This window comes from Martes martes, assembly GCF_963455335.1.
Source record: "Martes martes genome assembly, chromosome: 4".
Taxonomy (NCBI): Eukaryota; Metazoa; Chordata; class Mammalia; order Carnivora; family Mustelidae; genus Martes; species Martes martes.
In genome coordinates, this window is record NC_137891.1 from 63,840,400 (window position 1) to 63,856,780 (window position 16,381).

General features: G+C 36.5%; 1 protein-coding gene across 1 annotated transcript in view; it reads right to left on the reverse strand.

Annotated features, from left to right (window-relative positions):
* LOC308341017 (phosphatidylinositol 3,4,5-trisphosphate-dependent Rac exchanger 2 protein) overlaps window positions 1-16,381 on the reverse strand; it is a gene marked incomplete at its 5' end in the record, with an annotated part of 290,021 nt that overhangs the window by 184,236 nt on the left and 89,404 nt on the right. Inside the window, 2 exons of the mRNA XM_080800603.1 lie at window positions 3,070-3,173; window positions 8,075-8,208. Coding sequence (XP_080656729.1) covers window positions 3,070-3,173; window positions 8,075-8,208 — 238 coding nt within the window. The remainder of the gene's footprint in view (window positions 1-3,069; window positions 3,174-8,074; window positions 8,209-16,381) is intronic.

Consider the following 16,381-nt stretch of genomic DNA (forward strand, 5'->3'; position numbering starts at 1 on the left):
TCTGCAAGTTTTGAGCTAAATCAATGCGATCAGGGTCTGATGGAGTCCTTTACTTAGAAAAGTATTTAACTTATACCTAGAGTATGCAAAAATACCTAGTATTTTTATAATATGTTCAAATAGACGGGGGAACATTTAAAATTTTCATCAAAAGTTTTAAGCATGCTTAAAAATATATCTTGATTAATCAATTTGTATTATTTACAGCACAACATGGTATAGTCATTGTTTGTTTTGGGTTTTGGCAATGAGCAGATGAGCCTGTCAGTGTTTGCCATCCCTCATGTAACTTATCCAGGGTCCAAGGGTGGGAGGAACTTGGCATATGGACATTGGTTAGCTCTGCAGCGACCTATCAACATCAGAGCTCCCATTCATAGAGTTTAAAGTAAGAACACTTAAAACCTGAGCTCCTCAAAAGAAATGAATATTTTGTGATGGAAGTGACCAAGAAAACAAAAAAGGAAAAAGCTGGTATAGCACACAGATCATTTCTTAGAAGAAACAAACAACAAAATTCATCTCTATATACTGATGCCTTATTTCTTCACTGCTCTCCAGTTGGTCCCTATAGATTTAAAATCCATATGGAACCTCTGCTCCATGGCTCAAGACATGGCTATGGTCACCAAGGAAACCTCACTCCAGTCCCAGCTTCATAATAAAGAGCTGGGTAAACTTGGACCTGACTTCAATGTGGCTTCATTTCCATCTGAAATGTTAACAAGGTATATTAGTTGATATTCAAGATCCTATTCATCTTCAGAAATTCTATCTTTGAATTCCAAGTCCTGGCTGAGGATATATACTTATCCTAAGGACCTAGTACTCACACTTATTAGAAAACTAAATTTTCTTTGCAGGAAGCAAATGGGAAGTATCCAGCTGGAGCCTAAAATTTCTTTAAGTGACCTTGTAACAACTATTTGTACTCAGATTCCTGCAACATGCTGTGTATATATGTTTAAGGGCAAATTAAGGCCTTAACTGTGTACTACAAAGTGTAATTAAATTCTTCATCATATTTCAACGAAACATGAGCCTTGGAAGTTTGTGCCAAGAGGTGTCATCAGGCAATTTATGACTAACTATTCTGAAATGTCCTGTCTTTCCCACTAATTCATATCCACCAGGGTCCGAAGGCTTGTTTCCCTAACATCCCTATCCCCCAGGAAACAAAGTCCTGAAGGTACACAATTCTACCAGCACTAAAAGAACATTTGCATGGGATTGAATCCAAAGTCCATTTGCGTTAAAGTTCCATCACCCCACATAGGCTCTCACTCCCCTAACATCAGACACAGATATGCTGAAAATGGTATCCTATGCCAATGCCTCCAAAGGCCCTAGCCTCTTAGATTAATTTGGTGCCCCCGTTTCCCAAAACATAGGAATCATTGTCAAATTCATCAAAATGTACCCAAATTCACTTTGATTACCAGTGCAAATGGTACAAATGGGCATGATCACACCATATGGGGGAAGGGAAGGAAGTAAGACCCAGGAGCTGTGTGCTCACGGAAAGGTATAATAAGGGGAGAAAACAAAGAGAAGGCTAAAGCAACAGGGAACAGGTGGTTCCACCAGGGGGAGACAGGGCCAAGAAGGAACAGAGTGGAGGTCTGAGTATGCCTTCCTCTGCCTTACTTCCCCCCAAATCAAGAACAACAGGAGCTTTTGGATATTCTCTTGAGGAGTCAGGTTACTGAAGCAAGACAGGGGTTCACATGTAGACAGACAACATTGCTAAATGTCACTGGTGTCCTCTCAGAGCATTAAAATGAATTAAATGTCACCTTCTAAAAAAAAAACATGTGCATCCCGACATGGAAAGGTAGCCTACTAGGTCCCACATGTTAGCATGTGAGTATTTGCAACTGTATTGATGCCTGTAGCACAGAGAGGGATTTTCAGCTGTGCAGGTGGTCAGACATTTCCACACCTCTATCCTTCCCTTAGCCCATGAAGAACCTCACCACAAGATGATTTGCTTCTCAAGAGAGTACACCTGAGTTCTGCTCATTGCACCTCTTTCCTCCTTACCTGCAGCAATCATGCTTCACTATTTATGTTCTAGACCATGTTTTAGGGTGCTAACAATGGGATAGAGAAGCAGCACACAGGTGAGCATCTGAAAATTTATGCGCCTACAGATGATAAACATTCTTCTCCCCTGTGGGACTTAGAGATGGCAACAAAGGTATGTGGTAGCGGGGAGCTGACCTGTGCCTCATCCCATGTTTAAATGGGGTATTATTAAGGCATTTCTCCATGTGGGAATTAAAGTCACTTAGCAACAACTAATATATTTTACTTCATCTTATCTTTTCTTCTAGAATTTCTTTGAAATTCTAATTAAAATCATTGGGGAGAAAATGTGATCCAATTTACTAACCATTCATATTATAGACTAGTATATTGTCATATTACTTAATATGACCCATTTATTTTTGCAAGTAGAAAATAAGTTATTTAACCTCATTTTATTTAATGTTTGTGACTAACCGTGATTTGCTAAGTTTACTTTTCAAAGTCTGTACCTTCAAATCTGCAGTGTGAAAATACACTATCTTTAAGTAATAAAGTACTTAAAATGTACACTTAAAATACACAAAACACCCTTCCTTTACAAGCAAATCGACATGTTTATATGCATACTGGCTTTATACTTAAAACAAATTTAGAGTTTTCTATATTCTACAGTGAGCATATTATATGAAAAAAAATCACATATATACATATAAAACATAGTATAACTTGAAGAAAATAAATGAATCCCTTATTTTCTGCACTCATGCTGGCGATACCAGGAACTGTGAGTGTGTACATCACTCCTACTCAGCTATTTCTTTGTATCTCTGTATTGAATGCTACTGTGTTTCAGCCAAATATAACTTTTTACTTTGCCAATAGTCGTCTTCTCCTTTATCTTGCCTTTCTCCTCCAACTGTTCTACCCAACAAAATACTTCTAAGCTCTAATGCACCACAGATGAATTATTCAGGTGAAAAGTCTGTCTTATGAGGGAGTTTACCATTGGTCTTTCCTTCTAAAAAACAAATTACCTACCTGTGCCATCATCCACATTCTCCACTTCCATCACCTCTGTATTGATCCGGCCACGAAAAAGGTACCGATGTCCATCTGTAGATGCCTTGCTATTCTTCAACCGTCTTGCAATGGAATGAAATCACAAAAACATTGTTACTAAACTTAATAAAAAACAGCGTTGAAGTAATGTGATGTAAACTAGCCATAGAAAAAAAACGAAAAAGACACCAATGCCATCAATGATATCAACTGTGAGGCTCTTGGTGTTTTTTACTTGTGTCCTCCCAAATGAGGCTTATGTCCTAGCTTTTGTAAACAAATGGAAGCTTTGGGCTAAGAACAACACAGAGTTGGGTGGGTAAATAGGTGCTTTTGCTCAATTTAAAACATACAATGTACCAAATCAAAGTCTGTTCCACATTAAAAGTTGGTTATTTTAAACTTTCCTTTTATTTCTTTCACTTTCATTTCTCATTTTTCAGTAACTAGCTAGTAATTTCCATTTTTTCAAATTTGGATAAAATTCAGTTAGTACTTATGATCCCTCTGCAAAGAAACTGTGCTGGAAATTCTTAAGTTCAGTGTTACACGGCTGAAAATAATTTTCCTATATTATTTCTATGGTATGAGACCTATATACTTGTTGAGTAAGTCTCTTAATACATGCATAATGCTTTATAAGGATCTTATTTATTTTTAAAATAGTCTGAAACATTCCAGAACTTTGGTATAGTGCGTCTAATACTGGTCTTTAATGTTAAAATGTTTGTAACACAAAGTTAATATATCCATGTTTATAGATGAATATTTAAATAATGAATTATGTGGCTAAATGTGTTTGTAGTTGAATCACTGAACATTCAAGAGAGATTATTTTAAAAACAGGTTTTTTTAATTAAAGAGGAAAGATTCTAAGAAATGATTCAGGAGGATTCAAGAATACCTAGTCACTCAAAAGATTTCAATTAACTTAAACTATTCCATTTGACTCATTGACAAAAGTCTGCCTAATAATTTAATATACTGAAATAATTATTCATTTGTTACATTTGCTGTACAGACACATCTGGTAAAAGTGAAGGCATAAATATTCACCAACTTCAGTGTCCCTCTCCTCCCCACCCCTGCAGTTAGATATGTATCAGCCCTGAAGCAGGAGGAGTAGGTGCAGGGAGGTGTCACAAGGTGCTGTCCCAGTCCGAGTTCCTTCCTTGGAAGAGAATATATATTCCTAGCTTATCTGTCTAAAGCCTCATCAGAACTAGTAGTAGTCCTTCATCCCTACTAAGAGAAACTAATTAAGTAGATTAGTTAACCTGATTAGGGTTTGTCAGACCCAGGCCTTAACCATCTTACATTCCTATGTTCATTATGAAAGTCACCTCTAAATGTCCTTTGCTAATAACCCTAAATAAATTCTACCAATTAGGGATTCAGGCCATATAGTATGCAAGTTGGCATCATAGAAAGCCAGGATAGAGAAGAATGCCAAATAGTTTAGTATGTAGATAACTGCATATTCTCCCAGGTAGGACATATTTTTGTGGTCTCTTGCAAAACAGAGTTTCTTGTAAGTTGATACATCATACTTCAATCATTTTTTTAAAAGTTTTATTCACAGGCAAAGATAACAGTTTTATTCACAGGCAAAGAATCATGGTAACAGTTTTATTCACAGGCAAAGAATCATAGTGTGGAATCTATCACTGGGTCCTATTTTCCAAAGCATTAATTTACTTTGTGATCTTGTGAGTTCTGTATAGGCTTTTAAATTTCTCTTGACTTGTAGATAATAACACTCAATATGAAATTCCACTAAGTGTCTGATCAATATTGTTAACACTTGGCTTAAAAAGAGAGATCTTCGGTCCCTTCAGAAGATGGTTCTATTAAAGTATACTGACTGAAAAGCTTCTGCTTTGAAAATAATTTTGCTCTATGTTTTAATGTAGAATATTTGATATCCCAATTTTCTGATTTCCCTCCTAATTAATTGTTTTAGTGGCCATCAGATACATGTTGCAGGAATGTTCATAATGGCAGAAAAATTAAAACAAACAAATAAACAAAAACCTAAAGTCCACTGATAGGAGAGTGAATAATTAGTTGTTATCAAATTAATTGTGAGAATATTCAAACAATGGAATATTATGCAACAGTTAAATGAATAAACTATTCCCATACATATGGATAAATAATCTACAAACTATATTGTATACAAAATATAAATTGCAAAAAACGAAATACATTATAATACTTAAAGAGCTCATTAACAAGCCAAACTAAGCCATATCATGCTTTATGTATTAACTATTATACAACATATTATTTTGTTAAATACTAGTTTCTCCTGAGATTAATAGCATTAGTAAATTCCAGAGCTGAGATTCCTAATCAGCACTCTTGACTTTTGTGAATGTAACTCTAGAATTCAATTCATCAAATCCCCAGGTTTTGCATTTAAAATACTGTGGAAATTTGGAAAAGGTTCAGTTTACTCATACTCACTAAACAATCTTTAGAGCTTCAATAGTACTTGGTTAAGGGGATGAAGTATCCTAAAATGAAGGGACTAGATGGTATATTCTTACTACTTCAATTCAGGAAGGGAATAGACAATCATTTTTATACAGTATTTCCATTTCTAATCACTATGTATTTTGTCCACATTATATACCCATTAAGGATATTTGCTCAAAAACTAGGATTTTAGGGGCACCTGGATGGTTCAGTCAGTTAAGCATCCAACTCTTGATGTTGGCTCAGGTCATGATCTCAGGGTCCTGGGACTAAGCCCCATGTCAGGCTCTGCACTTCAACAGGGAGTGTCTGCTACTCTCCCTCTCCCTTTGCCCCTCCTGCTGCTCACTCTCTTTCTCCCTCTCTCTCAAAATAAATAAATAAGTCTTTAAAAAAAAAAAAAAAAAACCCTTCAGGATTTTAATTTTACAAAATCTTTTCTGTTGTTTACCAATTTAACAAGGAAAGTCATAAGACCATAAATGATATCATCATTGTACATGGCTAATTTTGAAAAAGCTTTGCACTTGAAGGCAGGCATGTATACAAATACGTATGAGATCAGCTGTAATTTTAAAAAAAGATCTCTTTCTCAAATGGATGCCTTTAATAACTGCACCTAGATGGAAGTGTTAATTGACTTCATGGGCAAAATCCTTTCATGATGTATATCAAATCATCATGTTTTACAATTAAAATATATTACAATGTTATTTGTCAACTAGTCCTCAATAAAGCTGGAAAAACAATTGTACCTAAACAACGTGAAGCACATTATAATTTTTTAATTAGTTATATACAAGTAAAATTAACAGCCTTTTCTACATCTTCCTAAAACCTATTTCTATGAATCACAATCTTGCTGCAAAACACAAAGAATTTAGAAGAGCATAGTAAAAAAAAAAAATAGACGATTCATTTTCATATGTGGTAAAACATCTTTTTTTTTTTAAAAAAAGCTCATTAAGGCAGGGATTAACAACAACTATCTTTTTTTGAAAGATTTATTATTTCTTTATTTAAAGAGAGAGAGCATGTACGAGATTGGGAAAGGGCAGAGCGAGAGAGAGAGAGAAACTCAAGCCGACACCAATTTGAGTGCAGAGCCTGATACGGGGCTCAATCTCACAAACCTGAGATCATAACCTGAGTCGAATCCAAGAGTTAGACACTTACCCAACTGCACCACCCAGGCACCCCATAACTATCTTTTGACTTTAACCCCAACCTGTTCCCTTTCAGCAAGACATATGGGTAGTTCTATGCTTTCTCAGCATCACTGTATTTTTGCACGAATGTCACCTGCTAGGGCATTCTGATACTAGAATCCAAGAGGCAGAACTCCCATGTCATCAACATAGCTGCCAAGTCAGAGAACTTGCTCTTGGCATCTTGTTCATTGACTTAGGAAATCCCATTTCAAGAGATGAAGAATGACGTTCCCTTAATCTTGCCTCAGAAATCAGTCAGTTTTTGAGTTTCTCATTCTCATGTTACCAAAAATCTTTGGTTACATTGTCCTCATTTCTGAACCTAGAATAAACACTCATGCAAACCCTGCATCCTCAACCCATCTGATACACCTTTAAATTTCAGGAAGCCTTTTAGTACCTTTTCACTGAAAATAATGTATCCTAGATATGGTTAGGAAGAAGTATATAAAGGCTCAGGAAATTTCCCAATTAAGTTCAGCTTTATTATTTTGCTTAAACAATCTGTAAAACATTTCACCAGGAGTTCAAGGAAACATCCTATAAATTAAGTACCTCCTGAAGAAAAAATTATATCCCTACTTTAAAACAAATAACATACATCAGTAACACTGCTACATTAAGTTACTTAAACTAATGATAACTAAGCTATACCAGGAACTTGCTTGGGTTTCATTCATTCACTTATTCATTCATTTATTCACGTATTCAACAAATACCTCTTGAGTGTGTATTACATGGCAGGTCCAGTCTCTGGGGAAATAGCACAGAATAAGTAGCAAGACCAGTATTCTCACGGACTTTACAGTCTAATCCAGCAAAGGTGGCAACAAATAAATAAACAATGAAGAAAATAATAGCAAGAATTTTCTAGATATCGATATAAAATTGCCAGGAGGCTATACTAGATGGGGCAGTCAAGAAAAATATTTCCAAGGAAGGGGGGGAAATGACTGGGAAACAGTACTGGGAAACACGGAAGACATATTCACCTTTCCTACAGAGCCTGAGGCATGTGGGTTAGCAACAGAAAAAATTGTTTTCCTCCAAAAGCTTCCTGGGAAGGTAGTGTTATTGAATGATAGTCACATTTCAGTCAGGTTTTACAAGAAGGTAATGAGAAGAATCAGAAAACAGGCTAAGAGTATGTGAATTTTACTGAGGAGATCCTGAGTTCCCAGGAGCACAGAGGAAAAGGTTGAAACTGTGAGATTGATAATTTCTTTTTTCTTAAAAAATAGTTTCCAAGGTTAATAAGTTATTTCTGAAGTAGTACCTGTTTATCACCTTACCTGTGTTTCCTTTTGCAATACACCAGAAGATTATCAAAAAGAAAAAACACCCGTTCTTGAATATTTCCAGAAGAAATTTTCAGCAAGACGCCACACATTAGCATCTCAGTGCAGGTGTCAGTGATATTGGATCCCTAAGTTAAAATAAAAGAGAGAGAGAGAGAGAGAGAGAGAGACAATGTTTGATTACTTAACAGAAAGTTTTGTGTGTAATTCTTTTTCTCATTAAAAGTGTGTTTTTATTTCAAGATACAAGATACAATATATGCACAGGATAAAAGTTGAAACACCATAAATATTTATACACTGGATGGAGATCTCTTTTCCTCCCAGACTCCTCCTCATCAGTCTCAGCAGATACAACTGTGGTTAGGAGACTCTGAGTCTCCTTTAGCTTTCCTACACATGTAGGCATATATAAGCATGGATGATACATGTTACCTTTGCTCTTTTACAAGGAGATGATTTCAAACTGATGCATAAAATTCATGTCTCTAACACTACTCTCCCCCTCCTCTCTTTCCCTGGTATGGAAAAAGAGCTCCATGGATATACATGAAATTCTCTAAATTTTTAAGGGGTCTCATTTATCCACTCCTTGGATGGAAAGAAGAAAAAAGAAGAAATTAAAGAAAAAAAAAAAAAAAACTATTTAAAGAGAGCAACCTTCCATAGAGCTTTAACCCAAGTTAAAAGTTAGCACAGGCACACTCGTTCCTTAAATAAGCCTTCACTGAGTGCAAGCTAAGGTCAGATGACTAGTGAAAAAAGTCTTAACACAAGAACTAACCACTGAGAGGAGCCACAGATGGAAAGAGCCTGAAGCATGAACAGAGGAAAGCTGCCCAATGAAGCAGAGCACAAGCAATGGATTGTTGTGTGAGCTGATCAAAAGTCTCTCCTTTGAGCCATTACAAAAGTGGCAGTGTATTTGTTTCTACAATCTAAACTATCACAACTAATGCACTGAGTTAGACAAAACAAAAAACAACAACAACAAAAAAGTTTTCAGTAAATAGCTGATAAGCATGCTGTTTTCAACACGTCTGGTCTCTTTAAATCTAGGGATAAATTTCTGCTTCTTTTTCAACTCAATGCTTTTATTTTTGTTTTTGATATTTAAAAATCAGACCACGAATTGTAAATTTCATATTTCCACAGTAATCACTGATAAAATTTCTCTGATCATAAAAATTTAAATTACAGTGATAACTCATACATGTCAGTAAGAAACTTCCCAAATGGGAAGTTAGGAGAATGTGATTGTGCTGAGTATCTGCATTACAAACACATTTTATTTATTTTTTTATTTTTTACTAACTTTATTATTTTAAAGATTTTATTTATTTATTTGTCAGAGAGAGAGAGATAGAGAGAGCACAAACAGGGGGAGCAACAGGCAGAGGGAGAAGCAGGCTCAATCCCAGGACCCCGGGATCATGACCTGAGCCAAAGGCAGGTGCTTAACTGAGTGAGACAGCCAGGCATCCCTACACACATATTTTATTTTTTGTTTTTATATTTAACTTAAATTTTTAAAAAAATTAATTTTAATTCCAGGAGAGTTAACATACAGCGTTATACTAGTGTCCGGTGTATAATATAGTGACTCAGCAAGTCCATACCTTATTCTGTGCTCATCATGAGAAGTATATTCTTTTTTTTTTTTTTTTAAGATTTTATTTATTTATTTGACAGAGATCACAAGTAGACAGGCAGGCAGAGGGAGAGGAGGAAGCAGGCTCCCTGCTGAGCAGAGAGCCCGATGCAGGACTCAATCCCAGGACCCTGGAATCATGACCTGAGCTGAAAGCCGAGGCTTTAACCCACTGAGCCACCCAGGTTCCCGAGAAGTGTATTCTTAATCCCCCTCACTTCTTTCACCCTTCCCCTGACTCACCTCCCCTCTGGTGACCATCCATTACAAAATATTTTAGATTTAAGACATTTCCCTTTTTTTTGTCTTTCATCATAAAGGTGGACATATAACTAGAGATCTATCAAAAATTTATACAATGCCATATCCTTCCTCATGTGATAATTAACTAAAAACTGTCATCAAATTCGAATATAAATCCCAATTTCAGTGGCAATGATTTCTTAAGTACTATCCCTACCTCAAAAAAAAAAATTATAATAGAATACTATTAAAAATGGAAATAAGGAAACATCACATTGATTCTTGCACAAGGACCTATACCATGTTATGAAAGTGGTTTTATTGATAACAATTTTACAAAACGTACAAAATACCTCACCTTAGATTATTTCTCATGGTAGCCCAAAAAAGTAAAACAAAGAAGCTAAGTTGTTATCTAATTAAATGGTAGCTGCAAGGGAGGAGCAAGATGGGGGAGGAGCAAAAGACTTAAATATCATCAGGTCCCAGGAGTTCAGCTAGATAGTTATCAAACCATTCTGAATACCTACAAACTCAACAGGAGATCAAAGAGAAGAAGACCAGCAATTCTAAGAAGAGACAATAGACCACTTTCACGTGCAGAGAAGTGAATCCAAGGTGACATACGGGAAGACAGACTGTGGGGGAAGGGTCAGTGCCCAGCAAGAGAGAGAGGCCAGTGGAACAGAAAAAAGGAACTTTTAGATATCTACTCCACTGAGGGATGTCACTGTTAGAGGCTAGGCTTGTGGGGGGGGAGATCACTCATGGGGATAGTATGGTCTCAGGACCCATGGGGCCAAAAAAAAACCAGGAGTGTCTGAGTGTGGCAAAGCTCGCAAGTACAGAGCAGGGAAGCTGGCTGCAGAGACAGAGCCAAGGAGGGAGAACTAAACTCAGGGTTACCTTGAACCATGATTCGAGGCATAGTCAGGCCACTACTCTCCCAGCAGGAACCCCACAAGGGGCAGATCGGGGCAGAACCCCCACTTTCTCCTCCAAGAGGAGCTGTGCAGGAGCACAGAGCGGAAATCAGCTGGGGTTGGAGACTCCAAATGGGGCCATTCTCCAGAGATAGAAAAACTCAGTCACAGGATGGGTGAGCTTGGAGTGCAGCGGGAGACCAGGGAGACAGAGAGATTAACAGCTTTTCTCTGAGGGTGCACTGAGCAGTGGGGCCCCCAAGCTCTCAACTCCTCCAGGGCCAGAGATTGAGAGGCCACCATCTTCATTCTAGTCCTCCAAAGCTATACAGAAAGTGTTCAGGGAACAAACGCTCCTGAAAGCAAACACGAGCAGATGACTTAGCCTGGCCCCTGGCAATGGTGGTGCAATTCCACCTCAGGCAAAGACATATGAGAACCATTGCAACAGGCCCCTCCCCTAGTAGATTAGCAAGAACATCTAGCCAAGAACAAGTTCACTAGTCAATGAGAACTGCAGAACTCCAGAGCTAGGGGAAAGCAACACATAGAATTCAAGACTTTTTTCCCATGATTCTTTAGTCTTTGAAAGTAAATTTTTAAAATTTTATCATTTCTTATTCTATTTTTAAAAATTTCTCCATCTTATATTAACATTTTTAACTATTTTATCTTATCAATACCTTTTTAAAAATCTTTTTAAATTTTCATTGTTATACTCATATTCTATCCCTTCATTGTATTTATTTTTTGTATACATAAAGTATTTTTTCTTTAAAATTTTGGGAAACAGATTCCTCTAATAGGTCAAAATATACCCTAATTCTAGCACATGTCTTTGTTCTACTTTCCAGCCTGATCACATTCTTTCCTCTTTTTTTCTCTCCTTTTTCAAAGAACTTCTTATCTTATCAATTCCTTTTTTAGAATCTTTTTTAATTTTCATCTTTACAGTCATATTCCATCCCTTCATCAAGTTCACCCGTATTTTATCTGTTCTGTTCACCAGTCTAATATATATATATATATATTTTTTTTCTTTTTTCCTTTTTTCTTCCTTTGTTTTCCTCCCAGTTTTGGATCTCTTCTGACTTGGTTAGTAAATAATTTTCTGGGATCATTGCCACCCTTGTAGTATTTTGTTCTCTCATTCATCTTTTTTATCTGGATAAAATGACAAGGTGGAAAAACTCACCACAAAAAAAAAAAAAAAAAAGAAAGAAAGAAAGAAAGAACAAGATGCAGTACCAGTGCCTAGGGACCTAATCAATTCAAACATTAGTAATATCTGAGAAATACAGTTCAGAATGATGATTATCAAGGTGCTAGCTTGGCTTGAAAAAAGCATGGAAGACCGTAGAGAATCCCTTTCTGGAGAAATAAAATCCCTTTCTGGAGGAATACAAGAACAAAAATCTAACTAAGTTGAAATCGAAAAAGGTATTAATGAGGTGTAATAAAAAAAAAATGGAGGCTCTTACTTCTAGGATAAATGAGGCAGAAGAGAGAATTAGTGATATAGAAGACCAAATGATGGAGAATAAAGAAGCTGAGAAAAAGACAAACAACTACTAAACCACGAGGGCAGAATTTGAGAGATAAATGATACCATACGACGAAATAATATTAGGATAATTAAGATCCCAGAAGAAAAAAGAAAGAGAGAGGCAGAAGGTATTTTGGAACAAATTATAGCAGAGAATTTCCCTAATTTGGCAAAGGGAACAAGCACCAAAATCCAGGAGGCAAAGACCGCCTGGACCTCCAATAAAAATGGGGGGGGGGGCGAGAGAGGGGGGTGGGACTATGGACATTGGGGAGGGTATGTGCTATGGTGAGTGCAATGAAGTGTGTAAACCTGGCGAATCACAGACCTGTACCCCGGGGATAAAAATATATGTTTTTAAAAAAATAAAAATAAATAAATAAAAACAAAAAAATCAATAAAAATAGATCCACACCCTGTCATTTAATAGTAAAACTTACAATTCCCAGTGACAAAGAGTAAATCCTGAAAGCAGCCCGGGACAAGAGGTCTGTAAACTACAACAGTGAAAATATTAGATTGGAAGCAGACCTATCTACAGAGATTAGGCAGGCCAAAAGAACTGGCATGATATAATCAGAGTACTATAATGAGAAAAATATGCAACCAAGAATACTATATCCAGCTAGGCTTTCATTGAAAATAGAAGGAGAGATAAAAAGCTTCTAGGACAAACAAAGACTAAAAGAATTTGCAAACACCAAACCAGCCCTACAGGAAATATTGAAAGGGGTCCTCTAATCAAAGACAGAGCCTAAAACTAACAGATCAGAAAGGAACAGAGACAATATACAGAAAACAGTCACCTTACAGGCAACACAAGGGCACTAAATGCATAGCTTTCAATTACTCTGAATGTAAGTAGGCTAAATGCCCCAGTCAAAAGACACAGGGTATCAGAATGGATTTTAAAAAAAAGAAGAAGAAGAAAGAAAAGACTCATCAATATGTTGTCTGCAAGAAACTCATTTGAGACCTAAAGACACCTCCAGATTTAAATTCAGGGGCTGGAAAACAAGTTACCACACTAATGGACATCAAAAGAAAGCTGACATAGCAATCCCTACATCAGAAAAATTAGATTTTAAGCCAAAGACTATAATAAGAGATGAGGAAGGACACTATATCATACTTACAAGCTCTGTCCAACAAGAAGATCTAAATATTTTAAATATCTATGCCCCTAACATGGGAACAGCCAATTATATAAACCAATTAATAACAAAATCAAAGAAACACATTGATAATAATACAATAATAGTAGGGGACGTTAACAACCCTCTCACTGAAATGGACAGATCATCTATGGAAAAGATCAACAAGGAAATGAAGGCTTTAAATGACAAATTGGACCAGAAGGACATCACAGATATATGTAGAACATTCCATCCCAGAATAACAGATTACACATACTTCTCTAGTGCACATGGAACATTCTCCAGAATAGATCACATCCTGGGTCACAAATCACGTCTCAACTGGTACCAAAAGATTGGGATCATTCCCCACATATTTTCAGGCCACAATGCTTTGAAACCAGAACTCAACCACAAGAGGAAGTTGGAAAAAACTCAAATACTTAAAGGCTAAAGAGTATACTGATAATGAATGGGTCAACCAGGAAATTAAAGAATTAAAAAAATTAATGGAAACAAATGAAAATGAAAACACAACTGTTCAAAATCTTTGGGAAACAGCAAAGGGAGTCCTGATAGGAAAGTATATAGCAAGACAACTCTTCTCAAGAAACAAGAAAGGTCTCAAGGACACAACCTAACCCTACACCTAAAGGAGCTGGAGAAAGAACAAGAAAGAAAGCCTAAACCCAGCAGGAGAAGAGAAATCATAAAGATCAGAGCAGAAATAATGAAATGGAAACCAAAAAAACAGTAGAACAAATGAACGAAACTAGGAGCTGGTTCTTTGAAAGAACTAATAAGATTGATAAACTCCTGGCCAGACTTATCAAAAAGAAAAGAGAAAGGACCCAAGTAAATAAAAACATGAATGAAAGAGGAGAGATCACAACCAACACCAAAGAAATACAAACAATTATAAGAACATAATATGAGCAACTATACACCAGCAAATTTGACAATCTGGAAGAAATGGATACATTCCTAGAGACATATAAACTACCACAACTAAACCAGGAAGAAACAGAAAACCTGAACAGACCCATAACCAGTAAGGAGATTGAAGCAGTCATTTAAAAAAAAACAAAAAAACAAAAAAACAAAAAAAACTCCCAACAATCAAGAGCCCAGGGCCAGATGTCTTCTAAGGATTTAAGGAAGAATTAACACCTATTCTCCTGAAACTGTTCCAAAAATAGAAATGGAAGGAAAACTTCCAAACTCATTTTATGAGACCAGCATTACCTTGATCCCAAAACCAGACAGAGACCCCATCTAAAAGAATTACAGACCAATATCATTGATGAACATGGATGCAAAAAATCTCACCAAAATACTAGCCATAGGATCCAACAGTACATTAAAAGGATTATTCACCACGACCAAGTGGGATTTATTCTTCAGCTGCAAGGTTGGTTCAACATCTGCAAATCAATCAATGTGATACATTAATAAAAGAAAGAACATAAACCATATGATACTCTTAATAGATGCTGAAAAAGCATTTGACAAAGTACAGCATCCTTTCTTGATCAAAACTCTTCACAGTGTAGGGATAGAGGGTAGATACCTCAATATCATCAAAGTCATCTATGAAAATTTCACAGCAAATATCCATTCTCAATAACCGTTCTCACGGAAAAACCGAGAAATGTTTCCCTAAGGTCAAGAACACAGCAGGGATGTCCACTATCACCACTGCTATTAAACATAATACCAGAAGGACTAACCTCAATAATCAGACTAGGAAAAGAAATTAAAGGCAGCCTAATCGCAAAGAAGTCAAACTCTCACTCTATGCAGATATGATACTTTACGTGGAAAACCCATAAGACTCCACTCCAAAACTGCTAGAACTCATACAGGAATTCAGTAAAGTGTCAGGATATAAAATCAGTGCACAGAAATCAGTTGCATTTCTATACACCAATAACAGGACAGAAGAAAGAGAAATTAAAGAGTCAATCCCATTTACAATTGCACCCAAAACCATAAGATACCTAGGAATGAACCTAACCAAAAAGGCAAAGAATCTGTACTCAGAAAACTATAATGTATTCATGAAAGAAATTGAGGAAGACACAAAGAAATGGAAACGTGTTCCATGCTCCTGGACTGGAAAAACAAATTTTGTGAATATGTCTATGCTACCTAAAGCAATCTACACATTTAATGCAATCTCTATCAAAATACCATCATTTTTTTCTAAAGAAATGGGAGAAATAATCCTAAAATTTATATGGAACCAGAAAAGACCCCAAATAGCCAGAGGAAATGTTGAAAAGAAAACCAAAGTTGGCAGAATCACAATTCTGGACCTCAAGCTCTATTACAAAGCTATAATCATCAGGACAGTATGGCACTGGCACAAAAACAGACACATAGGTTAATGGAACAGAACAGAGAGCCCAGAAATGGACTCTCAACTCTATGGTCAACTAATCTTTGACAAGGCAGGAAAGAATGTCCAATGGAAAAAAGACAGTCTCTTCAACAAATGGTGTTGAGAAAATTGGACAGCCACATGCAGAGGAATGAAACTGGACCATTTCCTTACACCACACAAAAAAACAGACTCAAAATGGATGGAATACCTCAATGTGAGACAGAAATCCATCAAAATCGTTGAGAAGAACACAGGCAGCAAAACCTCTTCAACCTCAGCCACAGCAACTTCTTCCTAGAAACATCACCAAAGGCAAGGCAAGCAATGGCAAAAATGAACTATTGGGATTTCATCAAGATCAAAAGCTTTTGCACAGCAAAGGAAACAGTCAACAAAACCAGAAGACAACTGACAGA